General features: G+C 34.4%; 1 protein-coding gene across 1 annotated transcript; it reads right to left on the minus strand.

Moving 5' to 3' along the window:
• Nucleotides 1-350: 350 nt before the first annotated feature.
• LOC128161436 (zinc finger CCCH domain-containing protein 13-like) lies at nucleotides 351-25,727 on the minus strand. Its single transcript, XM_052824717.1, has 23 exons — nucleotides 25,579-25,727; nucleotides 23,538-23,590; nucleotides 22,573-22,598; nucleotides 21,971-22,012; nucleotides 19,460-19,769; nucleotides 17,586-17,781; nucleotides 17,060-17,137; nucleotides 16,267-16,752; nucleotides 15,006-15,532; nucleotides 14,679-14,779; nucleotides 14,270-14,281; nucleotides 10,198-10,395; nucleotides 8,375-8,447; nucleotides 7,703-7,934; nucleotides 7,063-7,150; nucleotides 6,579-6,740; nucleotides 6,025-6,169; nucleotides 5,579-5,608; nucleotides 4,623-4,676; nucleotides 3,826-4,101; nucleotides 1,534-2,459; nucleotides 805-891; nucleotides 351-493 (listed from the first exon to the last, which is right to left on the minus strand). Exons 1-23 carry the CDS (start codon nucleotides 25,587-25,589, stop codon nucleotides 437-439), a joined length of 4,170 nt encoding a protein of 1,389 aa, XP_052680677.1. The 5' UTR covers nucleotides 25,590-25,727; the 3' UTR covers nucleotides 351-436.
• Between the last annotated feature and the right edge of the window lie 771 nt (nucleotides 25,728-26,498).

Genomic DNA, 26,498 nt, shown 5'->3' on the forward strand with positions numbered 1-26,498 from the left:
TCAAAAATATCAAAAAATCTAATTTTTACATTCCAGATGTGCATGTTATTTTAAAAAAAACACAATACAGGAAAATAAAAACAAAGTTAAATGCATTCTTATCTATACAGAAATCCAGTTTCACAAGAAGTTTAACCTATATTCAGACTCTCTGATATCAAAATATAAGTACATAAGTAAAAGTATTGTGTAATAATAATGATATAGATCAGTTTCTCAGATTTGGCACAAAGAAGCATTTGTTGAAAAAAAATGCTAACGGTAAATTATTTTGAAACAAAAGTTAAATGTTAAAGCTAGTTGGCAAGAGCATTTTCCTCTCTTTAAGACACTTAACATTTACACTCTTTAATGAAGTCACAATAAATACATTCTGTATAAAAGTATAAACTCTAGTCCTATTGTCCATTGTACGAGGATTCAGTTACAAGTGTCTCTATTCCAGATCTGTAGGGGAGAAGGTCTCCAGTTCTCGCTGTCTCTGCATTAAGTTCTATTAAAGTAAAAAAAAAATTAATGCATTAAATAATAGATTATAATTCCAATTATGTACTTTGAAAAAAATATTAACAAAGATTCCCTGAGTTCTAAAATCTGCAAAGCTCAATGATTAATCCTAGTAGAGTATCTACTAATGAAAACTTGAATACTATACAGTTGTCAGCTGCCATGAATGAGTATTGGACAATTCTAACTTTTGCTGCACAGAAGGATTTTCCAAATTGATTAAAAATTGAACAGTCCTTTTTGCTTGATCAGGACTGGATGCAGTAAATGTTGAACATTAAGGGCATTGACACTCACCTCCCTCATTGTTGAGAGTTGTTGTAGAATGGCGTCCTGCCTCTGGGTTGGATGATCTGTGACTAGTGAGGGGTCCAGGATGGGGTCCTGAAACCATACAGTAATAATTCAATATCCTAATGTTGCCTAGCTTCATCATCACCTCATATAATAAACATCCCCACTCTCCATCAACATGAAAGGACTATTCGTTCATATAAGTGAAATTAATGAATTTTTTCATTCAAGAGTTGCTACCTCAAAACACAAGCTGACTTAAAACACATAAACAACATTTAAATATAAAATAATATACATGTATATAGTTAATCAGAATAGGGGAATGACCACAAGTACCGTACATGTAGACTCAAACACAAGACCCTTCAGTTTGTTTAAAACTAAAGCTCTACTGACTGAGCTAAAAGGATTAACACATTGGCTAATGCTTGTAGGAGTGTGGCTGTACTAAGCCCATTACACACACTATAACACTCCTCCCTCTTTTCTTTTGAGATTTCTATTCCATTAGAAATCTCACAAGTGACTCTTCATTCTACTTTACATGGGTTATTTTGTTGGGCGCTATACAAACCTACTGACTGAACTGAAGGAATAACTCAATTGCTAGTGCTAGTGGGAGCATGAGTATAAACACTATCACCGTGACAGTAGAAAGAACTATATACATGTGTTAACTTTATTTTTGATAATTCACAGATTGTACCTACACATAACTACACTACTTACTTTTCGCCTCTGTTCGTTAGGCATCCTCATCCTGTCCTGGTAGTTGTCTACCCTGTTGCCATAGTTACCAGGCTTCATGCCCTTGATGTAAGCTTTCCTGGCATTGGCCACTTGGGTTGCCTCTCTCGAGAGAGGCATGGGAGAGGTGGCCTTCGCAGGGTCCAGAATATCGACCGTTCTGTGATATGCCACAAACTGACTGTTACCCACTGGGATTTCTAGTGGATCAGTATCATTATACTTGCTCACTATTCTAGTTCCCAATCCCGCTGGATCATAGTCTATGGGCAAATAGTTGGAATTCCTGTCGGAGCCCCTATACCTCAGTGCGGGGATAGGCGGAGATCTTCTCCCTGAGGGTGCGGGGGATATAGAATGATGGCTGACAGGGGACTTCCTGTTTATGGGGGACTCTGCCCTTTCGATTGTTCTAGTGGCAGTTCTAGATTCACTCCTGTCGGGGGAGTGGGACTTGGCCCTCCTCACACTGTAAGCACTGTATTCCTTCATCGTGCTCCTGGGCGTGCGGCCTCCGTCGGACACAGGGGAGTGATCTCGGGAATGTCCTGGGGTCCTGGTGTGCCTCTCTGTGGGTATAATGTCCCGATTTTTCTCCACCATTTCCCTTAGTTGCTGTTCCCGATGTTGTCGACGAATCCTACTCTCCTCTTTCTTCTTCTCATACAGTGGATCCCTCTCCGACTGCTTTATGGGTTTTTTCAGTGCCTTGTTCTGGTAGTTCCAGAGTTTCTTCCCTTTGTTTTTCTCAGCCTTTCTCTTCTTTGGATTTTCTGGCGGTTCCCGGTTTTTCTGGAGCTCCTCTTTGGGAGCACTCTTGACTCGGACTCTTTTGTTGTTTACAAACTTGTACAGTATGCCCGCATCTGTGACCTCCCTCTTGGTTTCTATGGGAATCCCAGGCCCCTCTAAAATGACAACAAGATATATGGACATGATTTGTGTGTCTCTAATATTCATTATTGAGCATTTTAAGAGGAAAAAATTCATACAATTTGAAAAATATATTAATTAACATTTATGTTTCAACACTGGATGCATTCATTTTAATTATGATTTTAATAAAGAATTTTATTTATCATTCTTCTACAAATCCAGATAGATGAATTCAAACATGTAATATTATATGTGTTATTTTAACCAATGGCAGTTTGATAGACACAAAAAACAAATACATAAACACCTGCACACTTCATTAATTGTGGAATATTACTTGTGCATGAAAAAACTACACTAAGTCTGGCCTTAACAATGAAAAATTCTGACAAATAGCCATGTTCTTACTTATTTCTTCACTTCAAAGTACTAGTAAGGTTTTCTTTTTTAAATGAATTATAATTTAACAGATCAAATTAACCACAACAAGTCAGCTTTTTTTTTTAAATCATCCATATGGTATGAAAACGGCCAAATAGATCACTTTTTAAGACAATTAAGACAGGTTTAAATGTTCATGCTAAATAACAGTATTGCAAGTGCAAGTTCTTTGATAAAGCAAAGAGAAATAACACAAAAAGCACTACTTGAATACAGTGAAGCTCATTCATTGCAAAGAGAAACTGAATTTTTCTTAACTATTACTAGTAAACACCTAGCGTTTTAAAAATATTTACCAGTACATGTATATATTTACCGGGTATTCATAAAGACTTACAGGAAATTCTTAATAAAATACATAAATTTTTTGTGCTTTTCCCTACCTCTATCTAGACAAATTCAATTCATACTACATGTGCTCATAAATTCCCATCAAAAAAAGTTTGTTATAATTATCTGACTGTTTAATTTTTTACAAGTCTTAGAAATTGTATAGAATGATGTTAGGGCCTATAAAATTTCTCTGTATCTGTTATGTATTATATCAAGCCTCAAGAATTGTAAAAATGAGGTTTACTGTTCATCCACACAAACACAAAACAGAAATTTCTAAAAGTCATGCATCAACACCTGTCTCTTTTAATCTATATTTCAAGCAAAACCCTTGTGCTATGTACACTTTTCCTATTTGCATGTTGTTTTCAACATCAGCAAACTTAAAACTTTTTGCCAATGTTTCATAATTATTGCAATAAATTTACACTCCAATACATTTCATGCAATAAAGGCTAACTGAAAGAAAAACTTAGGAGGGGAAAAAAAATAACTTCAGAGATGAATAATAATGTAAAAGAAAAAGAAGACTCAAGTATAGAAAATTTTTGAATAAAAATGGACACAGAAAAGCCTTTGTTTTGGTCAGAGAAAACAACATGCAGATGAGTAATCTATACACACCATCTCTGTCAGTGTCCACCTCATCACCAACTTTCATACCAGTTTGAGTGCCGAACTCTGCCGTGTGGCCGTGGTGCCTGTACTTGTTGGGGGTCAGCACCCGGTTCTCTGTGTAGTGAGGTTCATGGTACGAGTCCTTCTGTGTATACTGAGCCGTTGGGGGTCCTAACAGGCGGGGGGACAACTCTAGGTCTAAGCCGGGGACCTGAGAGGGTACGATATGGGTCGGGTCTCCTCTTGGGTCTCTAAATTCGCCCCCTCTTGGAGTGATTTTTGCTGGAAAAGTATAAAATTTTAATCAACGCTACAACATTAACACATTTATTCATCAAACTTATAAATTGCTAGGCATACTTTAATTGACTGCGGAGAATTCTGCTTTCGGGCGGGTGCATGGTTATGGGAGTCAAAAAGGGATTATAGTGAAGCTGCACACACAATTTCTCTTTTAACAAATGGGGAAGGCTTAAGATTTGAAACTTCAAGGATTAAGCAAGATATGACAGAAAGTACAGAGTAAGTGAAAGATATAATTGAGATTTCAGCATTGTCTCCAGAAAAGTTGGCTCAAAATAAACCAATCATGAAAATTATTTCAATAAACCTGGCCTTCCATGCAAAGTTCATTTATTAGGAGAAACACTCTGAAAAAAAATGATTAAATTGTGATCTGGGATTTTTTTCTGTGTAAAAACTTTACACTTTGTTTTGCATGCAGTGTCCTCAACTGGTTGAAATGGTAAACAGAGTGCTTTCAGCTCATAGGGTGAAATCATAACAAACCATGCAGTGTATACCTATAGATTGTGTATTCCGTAGTGTCTCATGACCTTGCCGATTTGTTGGAGCCTCTAGAACAAATAATGGGTCTACATGTTACAGCATAATAAGTTTTAGATTTTTTTATAGAAATCTAGTTACCATATAAAATCTGGAGCATTAAATTTTTTTTAATAACACCCTGTTTTGGGTTGACTATGAACTCAATCAAGATATCTCCTATAAAGCAAATTTGTATGTATGAATTTCACTAATAAATCTTTGAATCTGAAAACACTTCAAGCCTTAGTGATGCTCAAAGATTCCAAAATACAAACATGAAGTTCAATTACACAAAAAATAAATAAATAAATGTACAAGTCATGTACACATGTAAACAAACAGCATGCACATCACATGCACATGGCCAGCATCAACAAGACTATAAATCTATCTACTCATCAATCTGCAATGTTAACATCATACGCAATATCTATAACTATGCATGGGACCAAATTATGTTTTAACATTTCCATTTGTTAATTCCAATGTTACTGACATAAGCATATCTATAACTATGCATGGGGCCAAAAATAAATAGTTTCAATCTGATTCCAGAGATTAGTAGGTAAAGAGTACGTATAATATATACATCTAATACATGTACATGAATCTGTAAAAATGTATTTATAATTGACTGATTTCTGGGATGGGGCACTAACACACAGCATGACCAGTCTATATGACCCCTCAGTTCTATCAAGCATGCATTAGTGTGACTACTAGTCGTCAACTCTCCAGCCAATTCAATCGCTATTATCAAATGAACAAAACAGTGACTCAAAATCTAATTAAATGCTATAATTTGAAAATCTCTATAATTATAGTTTAAACGTTTCTACGTGTATACATATGAATATGAAAATGATTTAAGAATTTTGTAATAAATATCATGCAGATATATGTATATGTGCCAGCCATGCAGACTCTATACCTCTCTCTGTAGATTCTCCACCCAGAACAGCTGGAACGAACATCATTCAAATTCCAACTTAGTATTGTTAATGACTCAAATCACTTATCAATTGTTTATTTAAGGAAAACAATTTCTGGATTTAAGATTTCTGAATGAGTGTTAAAAAACTTTCTAGCCAAGGGATAACAAAATACAGCCTTTAAATACTTTCAAAACAAAAATAACAAATTCTGAATTTTTCTCTAAAAGAGTAACTTATTACTCTGAACATCTTTGTGTCCTTAAATTACAATACATTCTTCAAGTACAAATTTAAATCAACAAACAGTTGCAAAATACAAAAACATGTATATATCTTGCATGGAATACTATTTGGCCTCTTGGTCCATCATATTTCTCACTGAGGAATACCTGTCAACTACATGTATCACTACAGCCCAAGAACTACACTCCTCTATAATTACCTGCCAGGTGGGCCTTCAGTTGGGTGGTGTCATGGCCGCCCTGCTCCAGGTGCTGCATTTTGCGTGAGTATTTTTCCCTCATGGCCTTCTCATGCGCCTCATCCATGGCCGCCTTCAGCCTCTCTACCTCTTCCTGTCTCTTCATCTGATGAACAAATCAAAATCATATTATTTTCTTGATCACAAACCAATCAGCATTCTAGATATATGGAATATTAAAGGATAGGTTATGAACACATTTAAAATGCGCACTTATTGATATCAGACCAAAGGTTATATACTTAATGCCACAGTTATCTTGGGGTTTTTTTCATTTTTTTTTTTTATTTTTTTTTGGGGGGGGGGGGGGTGTTTATTCTTCAAAATAAATATACCAAAAATCCATGAATACATTTACTGTTATGAACATTACTAGAATTTACTGATATTTAATGAGCCCTGGTATGAATTTATGACATTACAAATTTTTTTCTTCTAAAGATTAACCCCAAAACTACAAATACACTCTCCATTGAATGATTTTTTTTAACAGTAAGAATTCTGCCTGGCCTTACCTCTCTGACTTTGAGCTTGCTCTGGTCCACTTCAAACTGTCTCTGGAGGCGGTCACGCTCCGCCTGAAGCTTGCGCTCCTCCTCAGCATCCTCCGCCATCTTGCGTTCACGCTCCAGTTGTTTTTGTCTTTGTTTCTCTTGAACCTGCTCCATTACAGCTTTCTATAAAAAACGCCAAATAGAAATATGTTGGATTATAAGAGTTATTTCCCTTTAAATAGTTTTTTTTTTTTGCTTACATTTAGATATTACTGGTACACATCTAGAAACCTCTCCAAAATTTACATAAAACAAAAATTATATTTTCATTTGGTATAAACATAAGCTCTGAATTTTATATTCTATCTTACACACTCATTGATCACTGATGGATAAATATTCTTTTTCAATTCAGAACTTAAATTGAGGATTATTTCCAATTCTATTAAACCAAAGAGATACTTTAATGAGAATGTCACACAAAAAAACTACAACAATGGTGTACCTGATGCTCTAACTGCCTCAGTCTCTTGTCCTCCAACTCTTTCTTTGTGACTGGATCCATGTAAACATTCTGGCCGCGGATGTAAGTTCTATAAAGTGACAAAAACAATTCAGATCATAAATTCATCTGTACATGAAATATCCATTTTACCAAAGATAATTTTCATATGTCCTTTCAAACCTCTTGTTTATCATTAAACTCACAATCAAAGTCTATTGCAATATACAAAAACATTTCAAATTTATGCTTTATTATGCGAGCAAAAATACTTTTCGGCAATGATAAATGAAGTTGTACATAGATACTGGGTAAAAAAAGAATAAAGATAAATGCATTTATATGAACAATAGTATTATGAACACATATTACCAATAAATTAAATCCCTAAAGACAACTATTAGTTACTGTTTAGGCCCCTTCTTCAAAATTCAGATAAAAACATTTAGACCAGCTTATTGGTGAGTTTATAATGTGAACTATTTAAAATAAGAATCAACTGTTACTTCAACCTGCAATTTGGACTTGTGTGCATTTCATTCATTTTATAAAGCCCTTCACCTGCTTAAATCCCTGATGAACATAAACTGTTGCTGAATTATGTACAATACGTTGAGGGGAGGTAACTGTCAGTTTTACATACTTGTCTTCGTCATCGTCGTCCTGTGACTGACCCACATTGACCGGGGCGCTACTGATACGGGCCGCCTCCACCCCGCCCCCCACATCATCCCGGTGGACGGACTCCGGGGGCTGTTCAGGTAGCCGCGCAGGTCTGTAGTCATTGCTAAACTTGTCCGCCCAGGTGTTGGTGCCCTTCAACGTGTTCTCATAGTCTTTGATCTGTTGTTCACGCTTTTCCTCTCTTTGTCTTTCTGTAGTTGAAGAATGTACAAGAGTTTAGAAGACAGATTAGATTGTTACAACATTAACAATTGCTTGTGGTAACAAAACTTTACAGTGATATATTTCCAGTCTCAGAAAATTCAATGTAAAGACTTGCTAATCAAACATTTCAGGGTTAAATGTGTGCCTATTCCATCTCAGTTGTCATATATAATGCAGGGTTGTCTCTAAGACCCGGGAGGCGGGGAATTTCCCCGCCTAAAGTGACGTAATGACCCGGCTATTATTGCATTTTAAACACAATCTAGCTATAAGCTAGACCCCTAGAACCCCTTCTACTTTTTTATTTCTCCCTTCTACTTCAATTTTTAGAGACAACCCTGATAATGCAAAGATAATTTATTGATCACTGATCTAACAAACAATTTTTTCCCCACTTTTACATGTTCAATGCCCACCAGGTACTTACCAAGATCCTTCAGCCATTGTTGGCGCTCCTGTTCTTTAGTATTCTCAAATCTATCAGAATCTGGAGCAATTTGCTGAAATACATAATACATATAGCTGATTGATACATGTAACTTACATTCAAGCAATCATCTTTAAATGCTATTAATAGCGAGCGCAGCTCGCCGGCGCGCAGCGCCGGCGCGAAGCGAGCTCTACCGGCAAGGCGTGTGTGAATAGAAAATTCGGACTAGTTGCACATTCATTCAACGGATTTTTTTGGCGTCAGTAAATCGGACCAGTAATGCATCGTTTTAATCGTCCCAGTAGTTCCCTGTAATCATGGCAATTTTTATCACTTCACACTCTCACGAGAATCAGCAAGACAAATTTAGACAGTAAAAACAATAACGATGTAAGCGACATACACAGTCAATGTTACCTCTAAAGTTCACCTCAGTACACTTTCAATCAAAAATAATCGTGTGACGTCACAAACGTTTACACATTGATCCGATATATTTTTTCGGAGTCAGTAAATTTTGACCCACAATTCATAGTACCAATGGTTTCCAACCTCACGTTCCAACATCACGTTCTCCCGAGAATCAAAGTAAAACCTTTGAAAAGCTTATAAGATGTGTAATTTTAAGAACATCATGCTTTTTAAGTAAATAAAACAGTATACTTCGCATACTTTTATTTCTCAGGGAGTTTTAAAGAGTAAGACGACACTTAGCCAACGTCAGCTTTGACGTCACAATAAGCACTGATAAGGGGAAATTACTCTAATTGAAGTTATTGTAAATCTGCTGAAATGACCAAAATCCTCTTAAAATCTTGCAAAGGCTAAGATAAAGAACAGCTGACGAATAAGGACATTTCTTCAGATACAGAAAACAGTTGTAAATTGCACTAATTTGGATGAATGCTCACAAATATTTTATTCACTATAATTACGGTAATTTCCTGAAACGTATAACGTCATACGTAGCAGCACCTTTTTTTAAAGGGGGTGGGTGGGTGGATGGCAGCCTCATCCAAAAAATCTTTGCAAGCAAAAAGAAAAATAAATCATGAAAATTCTAATCCTTCAGCTCTTTAGCAGTTCAATGGTTTCTTTATTTTCACTTCCATTTATTACATGCGGGGGGGGGGGCAACACCATGTTCTTTTAACATGGTAAGGAAATATTTTTAAGCGTAAATTAAAGATAAAATTAAACATTAATTATTTTTTTTTTAAGTGGAGGGGCAAATCCATGGTAAGTCGATTTTCTATGTATAAATTGACAAAAATGAAAAAAATTTTAGCATGGGGGGAGCTCTATGATGAGTCAAGTTTTATATGTAAGTTTAAGAAAAAATGTCTACTGCAAAAAAAAGGGGGAAATCAATCAATCCATCATAATCACAATCACTTTAAAAGAGGAGATGCAGTGCAATGAATATTTATATATTAAAATCTTTATTATTTAACAACATTGTATCTGAGATTAAACTATTGTTCTACATATAAATAAATAAATTATAACAAATCTTATAAACTATGAATAATGAAAATTTACTGAAAAATAGGTATGTTTTATTTTTTGGCATTCAAATTTCACGTTATTTATTTTATTTTATTAATTTATTATAATTCATTGTTTGATCACATGCTGTGCTCGCCCCAACGGTCGCACCGTAAAACATATTATTTGGGGGCAAAAATACAAGAAACCTACCAAACCATTAAATTCGACATTAATAATAAATAATTTCAGCAGTTGACAAAATACCTGTAAGCATTTAAAATCTATTATAAAAGATCTTAGAAACTACCCAAATACACTTTCCTACTAACCCCGAAAATAAAAGAACTTCTCATGGCCGCTGGAACATTACGATTGGACTGACTTGGAGCGAGCTGTTCATTCCTCTGGACCTCCTCCCTCTGACTCTCCTTTCTCTCCCGTCTGCTTTTGGTGGCCTCAGATGCATTCTGGGAACTATTTTGATTGATGGTGTCCAATTCTTCATTAATTGTATCTGGATAATTTTCCTGTTTGATGAAAAAGAATGACTTTTACTAAATGTTCAATAAAAGTACAAAATTGCTAACATCTTTATTAATCCAATCTATGTACAGTTTTCAACGTTTCTATTTAATGTACTTATGTCAAATTTCTTATAAATTTTCACAAATATCAATAAAAACGAAATTGAAGCACTGTTTTTTGTAGCTAAGACTTTTTACAGTACAAATGACCAAGTGTACAATTCAGTTATACATGCAACATGATTTTATACAAAAATGGTATGTGTCAACAACAAAAGATATTAATTTAAAAGCATATTTTCTGCAGCAATTTGTTAAAATGTTCTGATATTGCCTTGAAGGTTTTTTTTGGTACAACCGGTAAACAGCATTGTATTGATGCAAATTCTTTATGGTGTAGAAGTTTTGAATGAAAAGCTAATACTTGTATATGTGGCAATAATTTAATTCTGGTTGTAACGTGCTTTCTGATTGGCTAAAAAATTATTTTATATCGTATAAAGAATGTTGCCTATGTCATAGTAAGACAAACGTCAAAAATGTATCAATATGCCAATACATTACGTTTGAATTTTGTACAATTTTACGTCATTTTAAAGGTCAATTGACCGTTATTATCTACAATGAAGAGAAAAAAAATTAAATTATAAGCAATGAATTCAATATTTATTTGTTTTATATGATATAAAATGGTTTGGGGCAGTTTATGCTTTATAAATTCTTTATGGCATAGAAGTTTTGAATGAAAAGCTAATACTTGTATATGTGGCAAAGAATACATGCAAGCTTCTTTTATGGCAAGAAACACCAGTGTAATTCTTATATGTGTAAAATGTATGTAAACATCTATGAACCAAAAATAAGTTCAATTAAAATGAATAAAAGAAAATGCATATTGTATATGCCTATCAAAATGTCTCCAGCATTTCTATTCAAATACTTTCAACCTACATGTTTCAGGTACTTTAGAGAGTCTTCATACTTAGAACTCCACAAAGAGCAACTCTCAAATTAATAGGTTAATTGGCTTTTGTGTGATAAAGCAATCAATAATATCTATTAAACTGTGTTACAATGGTAGAATCTCTTTCCACAGGGGGAATGTTCCAAGTAGCAGATATGATTGTGCTGGCAAACATTTCATACTTCAAAGAACATGCACCACACATATGTGCAAAATAAATGCAAAATTGCTAATTGTGACTTGTAAATTATAGAAAACAGTCTCTGTAATACATGTTGGAATTATCAAGAGAGATCTTGGATATTGATCACCAAGTCAAAACCTGCCATGAGAGTTAATTATTTAATGTTTACTATTTCAATACTCTTTCATTATTTAAATGATACTTTGCAGGAGCACTGCATGCATGGAGTGTATTTCAGAAAGTCCAATATAATGATGCGATGCCAGCCCATTGTATATCAAAGAATGTACTATACACATTGATAGATTAACTCCAGTGCTACCTTCCATTAGGAAAAAGCACAGTATTGCTTACTTTTTTCCATACAAATGTTGAACAATCTTATAGTAAGCGAGTCAAAACTAATGTTGTGATGGATTATTAACTTTGAATTATATTTCTTCGTTATCTGCATCCATAAATATGCAGCTTCTGTGGAATAACTAGAATTCATTTACATCCTCGATGAAAACAAATTTTGAGAGGGTTACTGTAGAAGCAAAAATATTCGTTGGGGTAAAATTTTGTGGTTTTTAAACCAAATACAATTTCATTGGGAGATAATTCGTAACATCGTACTAGTATTCTCTAAAATGTATTCCATATCAACTCTGTATATATGAATACCTGGGTTAAAAATTTGTCATGGATTTAATTTTGTTGATAAATACTTCCAACAAAATTAAATCCTCAATGAATATTTCTGCTTCCACAGTATCTTTCTACTGAAACTAATAACTGTCGCATCCACGAATTACATCCCTACGAATGAGTACAGAAACCAAAACCCACAAAAATTGGCCCCCGCGAATTTAAATCATTCCACAGTATCATGTTGCCAGTACAGTCCATTCATAATATTCCTTTCAAATCTAAAAGTTCTCTTGACACAGATATTGACCCCTGGCTATCACTAATCTACTATATCCTTACTTGTACTCATTTTTAAAGGATGATTAAGGTACTAAACAAACTATCTTGGTGCGCTCATAAAAATGATAGCCAGAGTTCAACTACTGTCCAAAAAATGACACATAACAACGTATTAAAAGGTAGCAAATTTTATTTATTTACTTTCATATTGGATTTTTTACTAATGAATAACAATTAAAAACTGGATTTCATGATGTTCTTCTAATACTGAAGGTTTACATGAACACCAAACACAATTGACAAGCTTATATATAAAAAGATGTACAAAATAAATCCAGTGATACTGAACTCTGGCTATCAATACTCATGCACTGCAACAATTCCAATGCATATAAACACCGAAAATAATGAGAAATCACATAAAGCATCTAAAATAAAATACAAATAAAGTTCTTTATCTCGAATGTTGGAGGGAATATTTTATTACTTGTAGAAGAAGCTCAAAAGAAATGATATTCTTCAATATCCCACGACAATCACAGACAGCCCCTCAAATCAATATGCAGCCCAAACCATCACAACGATATCCAAGAATAAAGAACATTAAGTACATGGGTTTTTTTTCTTCAGATAGTCTCTTAAATGTCAAATAACAATATTCTCTACCAATAATGGCAGACAGCAAAGCATTTGCATCAAGACAAAACAGTTTCCCGAACGTTTAATAACATTCCTTCCCTATTATCTAAATTTAAATATAACCAACATGCCAAATGTACACCAAACTTTTCTGTACATTTTGCTTCCTATACCTTGAGCATTTTTAGTCTCTGACTGCATTTGCTGAGACATTTCTAAAGACTAAAGAGAGGCTGTATAAAAACTTACTATATATACCATAAAAAAATTCAGATATAAAGAAAAAAAATAATGAATAAATTATGCAAAACAATGATGAAGGTGCATAATATAAATAAGTGAATGTTTGATATATAAATGATATGAATGTACAACCAAGACAACTGACAGTCCATCTTATTGAACCATAAGAACATATTGAGCAAGCGGAAACCTCCTGATTAATAGGATATACCAATACATGTACATATACATGTAGGCTCTCTCCTACAAAACCACAGCATGTAAAACTACGGTACTTCGAAAGAAAAATCATCATACTGGAAGTTCACAAAAAAATAATACAGTACAATAAATCTTCTAAAGACTGAATATGTCTAAAAATTGTCTAAAAAGTGAACATTCAAATACAAGTAACATTATAAATGTCTTGTGATTTGTGCAAACTCATATTTTTTATTTTTTTAAATTATAACATTCGTGTTCTATAAGGATGTTTGTTTTTTACTGACTACGATTTACAACCTTGACACATACAAGAGTTTTTAAAAAGTTTATTCTTAATGAGAGCTTTTTTGTACGTTTCTACAATGTAAAAGTAGGGTTTTAATGATTGCATTTCAATTGTTTCCATCGCAATGTGTAATGTTCGGTATCTGGCTAAATGCTACGATAATAAACAAAAACTGATCAGGAACCTCAATCAAAAGACCTAATGGCACGTCAGGCTTTGTATTGTTAAGTAAAAAATGTCTTTGCAGTAGTTTCAATGCTGTATAAACTTCAAAATGACTACTACATCATTCACTGAGTGCAGAAAAAAAAACCTATTAGTTACTTAAAGAAAGACAGAGGCAAAAGCTTGAGAGATTGTAGTTGAACCACAATGAGGCACATCAATAAGCTCTTTAAGGCTGTAAACTAATAGGTTATAGACAGAATTACAGCATCAGGTTTACCTTGTTGACCACCTATTATCATAATAAGAAAAGTGCGTGAAAAAGAATTCCAAAAAGTTGCGGAGAAAAATGTTTTCACTAATCATTGATTATTTTTTTATAATTACATACTAGGGAATTGCTTGACAATAATTTTCCAACCAATAACACTTGTTTTCGCTTCTCGTAATCATTTTGACTACTATAACTACTAGCCAATCTACTGGTAATTTTTAGAAAATCAGCCCAAAATGTCAAAATTTTTAAGGGGGATAATCATCTTCATCAATACACAAATATTAAATGCATACTCCCCACTGCTCAACATTAACAATATTCCGTCCCTACTCTGAGATCATTCCAACACCTAACAGGTACAGGTACGTATTCAGTCCATGTACATCATACGACCATTAGAACATTTAAACACCTGTCTAGCTCTGTAGTCCGCTGCTAGTTTCCCAGACTTTGACCTCAGGGGTGCTCCTGCACCGGGCCTTCCCCACGGAGTGTATCCCACCTGTGACTCAGCTGTAAATGAATAAATTCCAATCATCAGATTCTCTAAGCAGAAAATTATCCACATGTATAATGTGCATCAAATCAAAATCAATCAATTTTTCAGTGAACCATATTGCTTATGAAATGAGCATGAGCATCAATACAATATTGTAAAGCTTTTATTAACTAGTTTTATTAACTACATTTACTAGTTTTCATAAATTCTATGTACAAAAAGACAATATCTGTATGTTACCTCTTTCTTTCTCCCACTGCAGCTTCTTTTTCTCTGCTAGTGTCATGTTAGTTGGCGGCCTTTTGCTAGCACCTGTTGCGACGCTGGTACTGCTGACCTTGTCTTCCTGTCGAGTGGGCGGAGAAGGTGACCTTCTGTGTGACCTGTGTCTCGACCTGTCAGCCGAGTCATCTCGAGACCTCTCCCTTGAGCTCCTCCTCTCTCTCGAGTGCGAGTCCCTATGATGTCTCCTCTCCCTTGAGCGTGAATCCCTGCGATCATCAGAGTGTGACCTACGTCGTCTGTCTCTTGACCTTGACCCATTTCTTTCATAAGACGGAGATCTCCTGTCATGTCGTCTGTCCCTTGACCTTTCTCTTCGATCTCGAGATCCACTACGTCTTCTATCTCGGGAACCATCCCTAGATCTGGGAGGGGAGTAGCTTGGACTACGGCGTCTGCTTTCCCTTTTCTTTGTTGTCTGTAACTTCTCTGTTTCTTCCTTCACCATTTCTCTCCATCTTGATTTTCCATCCTCCTCCTTTTTCCTTCAATGAAAATTCAAACTTATTGCTCAACGCTTTTTAAAATACAATTTTTTTTTATAACTTCTCAAACACTCATCAATTTAATCAAGTTTTTAAGCTTTTGAAAATCTTTCATGCATAGTTCCAATAAAATTATCTATTCCGTTTTGAGTTAGATTATAGACGTATTTCATCATTATCAATACAAGAAATAATAAACAGCAAGCCAAATATCTGCAGTGCTACACATGTGAAAACTACAAGTATAAATATTGTGTACAGTACAGTGTATATATATATAGAGATCAAAGATGTGCCTCCACCAATAAACAACACAGACTCTGTAGTAAAAAAAATACAGAAAGATAAAAATCAGAAAACATGCCCATATCCAAAAACACAGAAAAATAAATATGCTGAAATGAAGAAAAAGGCACAAAAGAAGCTAAAGTGCTTAGGGGGAAAATTACCATGAGAATGTGTACAGAGTCAGAAAGAGCTTGAACATAGCATAGCTATTTGTTACATGCAAAGAAATAGAAATAGATAATTCTAGCAAATAAAGTCTGCAGCTATGACAAAGGATGATCTATGAAGAATGACGAATCTCCACACTGATGACTGTCACACTGATGTAAGGGAACTAGTAGAGAAACACAGACTGCACAGCATACTAGTGACAACAGGTGCTACACAGGTGCTACAGCAAGGCAACTACACAAGGCTGTGGTATGATGCTGCAGAAACAGCCTTACTTTTCTGCCTCTGCAATAACCTTCTCCCTGGCGATCATTAACCTCCTGCGCTCCGCCTTAGTCATGTGCTTCCACGGCAAGGTCACTGGAATACCAGCCAGTTCTCGTGGTGAGACAGGATCAATGTTAGGGTCAGGGGAGAGGTGGTTGGTGGAGGGCTCAGACTTTTTAGTGTCCCTCGTTTCACTGTCTTTGACCTTCGCCTCCCTGAATTTGTCACTCTCACGGCTCTTTTGTAGCTGAGACTCTGCCTTGAGGCGCAAGTCCTTGAGAATTCTGTCTGTAGAGTCTTCCTGTTTCTTTTTACGATCGTAATCAGGGTCGAAGCTGGGATTTCGGTCCCGCTCGCGACCATGATTACGATCTCTGTTGTGTGAGCGTTTGTACCTTTCTCGAGAGTGGTCCCTGTCCTCGGAGTCTTCCCTTGATTTTTTGTTTCGTCGATGATTTCTTTCTTCTGATTGGTCGTGATCACTTCTTCTATCTCTGCAAACAGTATTTTCACATGAAGGAGAGATTGAAATAAGTAAGTGTTACCATCTAACACTGAAGCTTAAGAAGGGGTACATATGTGATAAACATTAAAAATAATTTTTCTATAGCAGACACTGTACACAAATGTTGTATCCAGAAAATGTTGTATTCAGAAAATTAATTGAACTTAAAAATTTTTTGCAACACAACATACTGTAAATGCATATTATACAGACAATTTTACTTAAAATAATTTGGACATAAAAAGCAGCACATGTACACAAAACCTGTCTAATTGCAAAAACCAAGCACTGTATACCGTTCTTGTGAGCTATCTCGAGACCTTCTGTGACGGTAATCTCGTTCATCTGAGGAATCTCGCTCTACTCTCTTCTCTCTGTGTGCAAAATTTGTCAACACAAACTACTCAATCAAGCCGATAAACAATAAGTGTGCATCAAAACTGTCTACTCAGTGTAAAAGGTTAATGATTACAGTGTAGGGACAACTGTACATTGAAAAATTACTGGGTTATCATTGGATCAGAAAATAGTGTTTTAGGTATCATGCATTAAAATCATTAAATATAAAAAGTCCCAATAACAAAGTGTGGGCTTGTTAAATCAAGACAGGTTAAAGAAATCACTTAAATATGACTTTCAAAATGAAATCAAATAATAATAAGGTATAGTTTGGTTTAATCAAGACTGGTTAAACAAATTATTTGAGTAACTAAGGCTTTTTAAAAAATGAAATCAAATTTGTTGGAGATGTTACTTTGTTGGTGATTAACAAAGGACATGCAGTGAGAGTTAAAGCTAGTTCCATTCTACAACATTATGTACCTGTCTTTCTTGGATCTATTGGTTGAATCTCCTCCCATCAGAGCATAAATACTGTCATCCTCCTTCTTTCGGCGGTCTTTGCGGGACTTGGAATGACCGTTTTCTTTCTCTGAGCGATCTCTGTGGTGTTTTTCTGTTTCGTCGTCATAATCCTTCCTCCTTGGCGATTCTATCAACACTTCATGATGCTTTGAATCTTTAAAAAACAAAATCAAAACAAACAAGTGAAAAGCTGTCAATGTGACAGCAAACCGGGTTTTCTTTTATGTAAACTGTATCCATAATCCATGTCAACCCTTATCCAGTGAAATGGAGTACCCTACATGAATATGCAACATTTTGCCAAAAAATGACTAAGTTCAAAAGCTAGCATTTTTTCGATAAATTATCGGAAATCAAAATCCTAGCAATATGCACACCTCTGATATATGTACAATTGATCTGCAAAAGAACAACTTCCTATCTTGAGAACTGTAGGAGGAGTTATCCGTACAATGAGGGTACCCTATATGCAACATTTTGCCAAAAAATGACTAAGTTCAAAAGCTGGTATTTTTTCGATAAATTATCAGAAATCAAAATCCTAGCAATATGCACACCTCTGATATATGTACAATTGATCTGCAAAAGAACAACTTCCTATCTTGAGAACTGTAGGAGGAATTATCCGTACAATGAGGGTACCCTATATGCAACATTTTGCCAAAAAATGACTAAGTTCAAAAGCTGGTATTTTTTCGATAAATTATCAGAAATCAAAATCCTAGCAATATGCACACCTCTGATATATGTACAATTGATCTGCAAAAGAACAACTTCCTATCTTGAGAACTGTAGGAGGAGTTATCCGTACAATGAGGGTACCCTATATGCAACATTTTGCCAAAAAATGACTAAGTTCAAAAGCTGGTATTTTTTCGATAAATTATCGGAAATCAAAATCCTAGCAATATGCACACCTCTGATATATGTACAATTGATCTGCAAAAGAACAACTTCCTTTCTTGAGAACTGTAGGAGGAGTTATCCGTACAATGAGGGTACCCTATATGCAACATTTTGCCAAAAAATGACTAAGTTCAAAAGCTGGTATTTTTTCGATAAATTATCGGAAATCAAAATCCTAGCAATATGCACACCTCTGATATATGTACAATTAATCTGCAAAAGAACAACTTCCTATCTTGAGAACTGTAGGAGGAGTTATCCGTACAATGAGGGTACCCTATATGCAACATTTTGCCAAAAAATGACTAAGTTCAAAAGCTGGTATTTTTTCGATAAATTATCGGAAATCAAAATCCTAGCAATATGCACACCTCTGTTATATGTACAATTGATCTGCAAAAGAACAACTTCCTATCTTGAAAACTGTAGGAGGAGTTATCCGTACAATGAGGGTACCCTTTTGGCAGCCGCCCGCCCGCCCGCCATTTTCACCATTTTAATAACCGGATTTTTCCGTTGGAAAACCCGGTTAATAAAACCACACATCATTTTCCTATTTGTCATCATGGATAATCATTGGAAATGAACACTTCCTAGCTGGGTTTTTTTTAATTTATAGCCATGCTTAGCTTACTGTTAACTTATTACATTTGGCAGCTTCCACTATAATCAAGTACACATATAAATGTCATGCAGATGTGCATAGATGCTAAATCAAATCTATGCTCACTTGTTGAAAAAATAAATTTGACCAAATATTGCACATCCTTGATATAATATGTTAACAGTATTTTAAATTGATTGCAAAATAATAATATACAGCAAGAAAATCTTTTTAAAATTCTCTATTTTTTTCCCCCCACACATAAATTAGTTCCCAAATTTCCGGTCAAACTACAGAATCAATAAAGTCTCCCCCAGCTTACCAAAAGATATCTTCAGTTCGTCCTCCTCTCCTGTCGCGACCTTCCCGACTGACGCCAAGATGGCATTGAGTTGATCCTGGGTCAAGGTCACTGTCCCATTCTTATCATCGTCCTTTCCCTTCTTGCCCCTGACGATTTTTTCTCGGTTCTTCTGAATGAAGTTTTTGACGGGCTTTTTCGGCTTCTCCGGTTCCTGTTGTTTATCGTCAGGGAGAGGTTTGAGGACGTTGTCCACTTCTGGTTCTACTCGGTCATAATTCTTGGGATGGTGGCGCAGTTCAAATGGCTGTTTCCTTGTTTTATAATCAACCTACAACATTTAAAAAAAAAAAATTTAAAGACTGTCAAAAAAGTTCATCTTGTCTTTTAGAAAAAAAGGTTTATATGCCAAATAAATCAAAACAAAGCGGCTACTACAAATGCCTTACATATAACATCAATTCAAAACACTTAATGTGATAATCAATATAAAGTTCTTTTACAATGCTCAATCTATTTAAACAATTTTTTTTTCTTACAATGCACAAGAAATTATTAAAAACCAAGCATCACGAAAAACAATTGCATGTGTTTATAGAGAGAACATAAATCTAAGAAACTGGTTTTTGTTGATATGGCCATGCAGTCAAACTGATTGATATCTGTTAGAAGTTCATGACATCATTTTGGACTATGAAATCACAGGTACATTACAGTTTAAAATCATGTGTCATTCAACAATAAAAAAGCACAGTGATCATGCTATTTCACTGCTAACTAAGCATGTGAATCTCCACAGAACCAGGCTACAGATTGTCATGCAGTGTCATCATTATCATAACAATGCTTCAGAGACAGGCAAAAAGTAAGAATTTGGCATTGCGTAGTGTACAATAAATCAAGCTTTTAAATTCATAAAAAAAATTTCACCCAACGCGTATAGATTGACTAAAGTCATTACAACTTTTCTGACAAAACTGATGCAAATTGATATGATATACCCGGTACACAAATCCATTTTAGACAGTACTAAAATTTATGCAGATAATCAATTCATTTTGAAATCAATTTGATCTTTTGTGATTACAACAACTGGTTTTGATTTTGAAAACCACAACACACCTCATGCTTTGATGGAAGAGAAGTTCATGCAAGACTTTCTTCCTGATCCCAATTTCTTTTTAATTTCTTACCATACACACGTTACACAGATCAATAAACTGCCGAATTACAGACATGAGATCAAATTTACCATACATGCACTTAATGCTAGTTATCATTATGAGAGCAGATTAAATGACACTGTTGTCAACTTGTGGTTTCATCTATTATTGGTGTTTAGTACATGTATTGAATTTTGGGCATTAGGAGCCTAGTAAAATTGGGGTGGATTCACAAACATATCCCACTTACTGGTTTGGATGAGACCTTGAAAATTGTGAAGGTAAAAGAAAATTAAAAAGTTAACTCTTTTTATCATAAATCATCTTGGCTGTATTTTTAATTAAGGAATAAGGAATCATTCTTTAAGTATTATGAGGTGATAATTTTGGTCGGGGCGTGATCACATCCATTTGATCATGCCCGACCAAAATTATCAACTTATAATATTCATAGATTTCTTATTACCAGTACTTGTATTTATATAATTTATATAATTTTCGAAATTGCATGATTTATCATTAAATATTAGAATACTGACATATTTATGTGATTTTCATTTTCTTTTAATCATGCAATACTGTGGAATCATTAATTTTCGTGGGGGTCAATTTTCGTGGATTGCTAGAATTTTATAGGCTTGTGGGGACGTAATTTCGTGTATTCTCTTATATCTACAAAAGGAAACATGACTTTATTACTTCAATTTATTAATTCGTGGAGGATGTAAATTCGTGGATAAGAAATACCCACGAATTCCACGAAAATTGAGCCACCACGAAATCTAATGATTCCACAGTACCTGCTTGCGCCCAACAATATGTCATATGAATTTATTCAATTTTATTGACCTGTACATTTCAAAATCGATTCGAAGTGTTATCACAGATAAAGACACTTGAATATATGTAAATATTTTTACATCTTCCAAGTAGATCTCTCATTAATGACTACAAAGATATAAACAAAGCAGTAAAAGATTCATAATAGACAGTTTTTGTCCATATATTCAGTCTGGCAGGGTTGTGTCTAAGACTTGGGGGGTGGGGAATTCCCCCGTTTATAATGCCTTAATTACATGGCTTTTATTGCATTTCAAACACAATCTAGCATTAAGCTAGACCCCCTAATACTTTTTTATTTCTTCCTTCTACTTCAATTCTTAGAGACAACACTGCAGTCCAAACACTCACATCTTTATAAAAATCAATGAATCTGAATGACGAGAGCTCCAAATGATATATGAATATTATTAACTAGGTGTGACAAGTCACACAGAGATTTTTAGGAAGAACATGCATGGACAGCATACACAGAATTGAAAAGATTGCAGACAGCAGGAAAATACACATCTGATGGACATAAACATACAACTGAATGACTGGGTGCTGACTTCACTCGTAAAGAATATTCCTGCAATTTAGAGTACGTATAATCTTCAAACAAAAGACCAACAGGCTATCATGAATTTTCCACCTATCAAAATTATTTTTTATATAAACATCAAAAGCATAAATAGTTGGGAAGGTGAACAAGAGACCCCACATATAGACCTGGTAACCTCCATGGAATATGGTGTATTTTAAATATGCCTGATTGCACACAAAGACAAATGCTTGTTATGGTTTGATCAATGGAGGTATATTCAGGAGTTGTGGTACTGATAAGTTCATTGAAAAAGCCAATTAAGTTATTGTGAGTGACAATGGAAACTACCAGGTAGCCATTCCAAATATTCTCAATTCAAGTTTAATCAATTCTATTATACGAATTTAGGATTAGCTTTCTAGATATCCTGATGGGTTCAGTTGCAATAATTACCACAAATATTTACCTATAGACAATCTGTGATAATTAACCCATATATGGAATAATTTTCATAGAAACACCTAGCTATGACAAAATTATTTTTAACAAAAAATCAATTGTAAAATACATTGATACCGGTAATTGTTCATTGACTTAGTGCTTACCTTCTTAGCTGTTTTCCTAGATTGTTCTGAAGGAGATAAAAATTAATCATTATTATTTATATGAGTATACAATATAATAAATGACAGAATCAATCATGGTCATGAATTTTTTGTGTGATTATATAGAGATAGATAGAATAAATACCTATGGATGAAAACCTATGAATTATATACTGTAACAATATATTATTTATACAATTGTATAACATTTTTTATCTGGTACTGTAACAGAAGCTGCACATTGCATGAATACATATTTCATTGTCGGAATACAAGTACATGTAATTGTCTCTAATACCTATCTACTAGCCAGATGAATTTTCTAATTTCTATATTGACATCTCCAATTTCTTAAGAAATCTTTTACAACTTTCAGAAAGAACAAATTGCCTTTTTTTCCAGCAATGAAATTTTGTCACAGCTCTATTGGATCTAGTCCAAAGGGTTCACTATAACATCCAAAAGGTAGCAGTGACTGGTGTTTTTTTTGCACAAAATGCAGGAACATAATTAATTAATCTGATATTTAATTCACATATTCTAGTTTTGCACAAAGGAGGTTCAATACCTTCAATATGTTACCCCACCTTTTCAGGTTAAGACAGAGACCAGTAAATTTCTTTAGTGTAGCAAATGTGCAGCCTTGAACATCGAAGGGCATCACAGACCTAGTATTATTAATGCTTAATCTCCTATATACAGAAGCCATATTTTCCTCAAAGAAATTTCACCATTATCAATAGATTGGTAAACTGTTTAGTTGGTTAGGCTCTCAACTGTGATTGGATCGAGTCTTAACTCTCTCCTTGTTTAAGTGTGTATATGTGAGAGAGAGAGAGAGAGAGAGAGAGAGAGAGAGAGAGAGAGAGAGAGAGAGAGAGAGAGAGAGAGAGAGAGAGAGAGAGAGAAAAGAGAGAGAGAGATAGAGAGAGAGTGGGTGGGTGGAAAGTGTCACGTGTACATACCATTTGTAAAAAATATTCCAGGTTTGCCATTTTGAGCCTTGAAGTTTAACAACCTGTAATTAAAATTAATGATACAGCACTGAAAAAAGAAGAGTCAACAGACAGTTGAAAGTCTTTGCATTTATCAATTTTGATCTTTATAATTTTAATCACAACTGCACATGCACTGCTGTATATATTCTTTTCCGAAAAGTGGACAGTCAAAACCTTCATCCCTGGGAGATGGACAGGCATAGCCTTCAACGGTTTGTTCCCGTTTTGCACACATTTGAAAATTAGGTATCAAAAAAATGTGTGCGAAACGGGAATTTGACCAGGTGAGATAATTGCTTAATTGCTATAGTCTATATCACAATTCCTGCGAGGGCAATTGACAATAAAATAAATAAAACATATCTACTCGCAATTGAAATTTACATGTATTTTATGTTACAATATAACTTGCATAAAAGCACATTTATATAATAATTGATATCCATATTAATGAGTTTGATCTCAAACATCAATTTGGTCATGAACAATTTCATTATTTGTTTAAACAAGAAAGATTGTTGCAAAAATGTTGAATATGTAGCGCCTTTGTTTAACTTACTGCCTATAGAAAGTACATGTACATGCTAAAAGTTTGGAGAGAAAATATCATATGTTAATATTTAATTATTGCTTTTGCTGACATAAATGGAAGAAATATGTCTAGTGAAAACGCCGCTAAATATTTTTAATTGATGTTGTGTTATATCTTGAATAATCGAAGAAAATAGACAAACTGTATGATGATAAATAGGCAATTTTATATGCATGCTTCAAAAACTGTAAAGATTATTTCACTAAACCTATCAAATGTAGACCTAATTCATGCATTTTCAACCTTTTTCAGTTTGAGATATATCGCATCAATATTAAAATAATATTTTTGTTTGATTTTTTATGTATTTAACCTCTGATTTGTAAAACTAGAAAGTGACCAGCCATATACTAAAGCGGCGATGTCATAAGAACTACTGTCAAGGTCGCTACTTCGAAGATTGAAATATTTTGTGATAAAGATCTGTTTTCTTTCATAATATTCTTTCTGTTGATACCAAACAATTAATTATAAACATGCGTTTTACATAATTTGCAACCTAATTGTAAAAAGATGCACGGAGTACCCCATATGACTGTCTATGTAGTTTTCCCCTTCATCATATAATTATCCATTGAATCAGCTTCCAATTGGCTTTGAACCAGCAATTTTTCCCAATTCATCTGGTTTAATTTATATTTAAGGTAAATGGACAAAAAATGTAAAAGTCAATTCATTTAATCTAATCATAATTTTTTTTATCAGACTTTTTAAATATATCATTATCTTTATTTTATCATATTTTATTTAGACATAAAACACAACAAAATATATGTATTCTTCTTGTTTTATCGTTAAGGCACTGATAAAACACAGGTAAAAATCCAGGTAAAATCTTTGACTGAAAGCAGACTATAATTGCTATCACAACACAAATCACACCTATTGTTCCATACCCAATTATCAAATGTGTGCAAAACGGGAACACACCCCTTCAACATGCCTGTCCACTTCTCAAAAGAGAATATCATATGCTGTACATTCACAGGCCAATAAACTGTTGAATGTTTGACATGGGAGATAAATACACACCCTCTCTTAATGTGAATACACAAGTGTACAGGGGGGGGGTGTTATATTTTTTTACCCTTGCTTAACACATTTCAGGCATTTTTGATTGAAATTTAGAGGCATATGCTGTTTCACAGTAAAAATGAAGCAAAGGCTTACATTACATGTTTTATGTCACAATCATTTTTTGTGCAATCAGTTACAAAATAATAGATAGCGTGTAAAAAAGATTGCCTTCATTTTATAAAACAAAATATAAAAGGAAAGTCCCATTGAGTGAACATTAACCACGCGTCTTTTAAAAACATGTGTTGACCACTGTCAGTGTCAGACATTGGGTCACCACTTCAAATAGAGAAAATGTCGACAGTAAACTGCTTCCACAATTTATAACAAAATATTTACCCGTAATTCATATTTAGTTAATGTTTGGTATAAATCCCGTGTCACATTGCTGCTATCCTCCTATTTTCTTTTCTTCAAAACACCTTGCCATTCTTGGTTAGTTTATTTTGTCGCCAGGAATTCGTGTTTACTGACATGCGCAGACTCGTTATCCGCGTTCCGAATGCAATTCTCCGATGATATACGGAAAAACACGAAGGCAGACGGAAGGGGGGGGGGGTATTTCATTTAGATACTGATATAGTTATTTCATTAATTTAAATCATAAGCTAAAACGGGCACGGGCTAGAATTAAATGATTAATTTAGTCATAGACATATGTACTGGTCTATAGATATAGTTGTATGTGCATCAGAGACATACATGCACATGCATTGCCTCTCCGCGAGTGCATCGATTTAGTTACTTACTCAGTATGCCCAGTGAGGTCAAATCTGGGACTCCATAATCTCTTATTATGAATTATCATTCAGCTCTAATTATTAATTATAAGACAAAGCTCGAAAATCCGCGGCACATTTCTAAAATATTATCGCCGTAACAAAAAATCAGACTTGGGGATGGGGGTTAGTACATATACATGCATCCATAATGATACATACCTGTATTTTATGTGTATGAGGATGTCAGTATATATACTACATGTTTGAGCTTATAAAACGCAATTCCATATTAACACCTGACATTTAATAAACATGCATAGGGAGGGGACACGGAGTATTCTTATAATTATGAACAGTCATATATTTCGATCATTATAAATGAATAGATTTATATACTTATTTTTATTTCTCTAGCACTTATTCATACATACAGTACCGTCAACGCGGATCCCGTATTTTCCGTATGTGTCAGTGTACTTTCAAGGTTAATTTGATTGGAAATGGGAAATACATATCATTCAAGTAGGTAGTACTACG

This window comes from Crassostrea angulata, chromosome 8 (genome assembly GCF_025612915.1).
Source record: "Crassostrea angulata isolate pt1a10 chromosome 8, ASM2561291v2, whole genome shotgun sequence".
Lineage (NCBI taxonomy): Eukaryota > Metazoa > Mollusca > Bivalvia > Ostreida > Ostreidae > Magallana > Magallana angulata.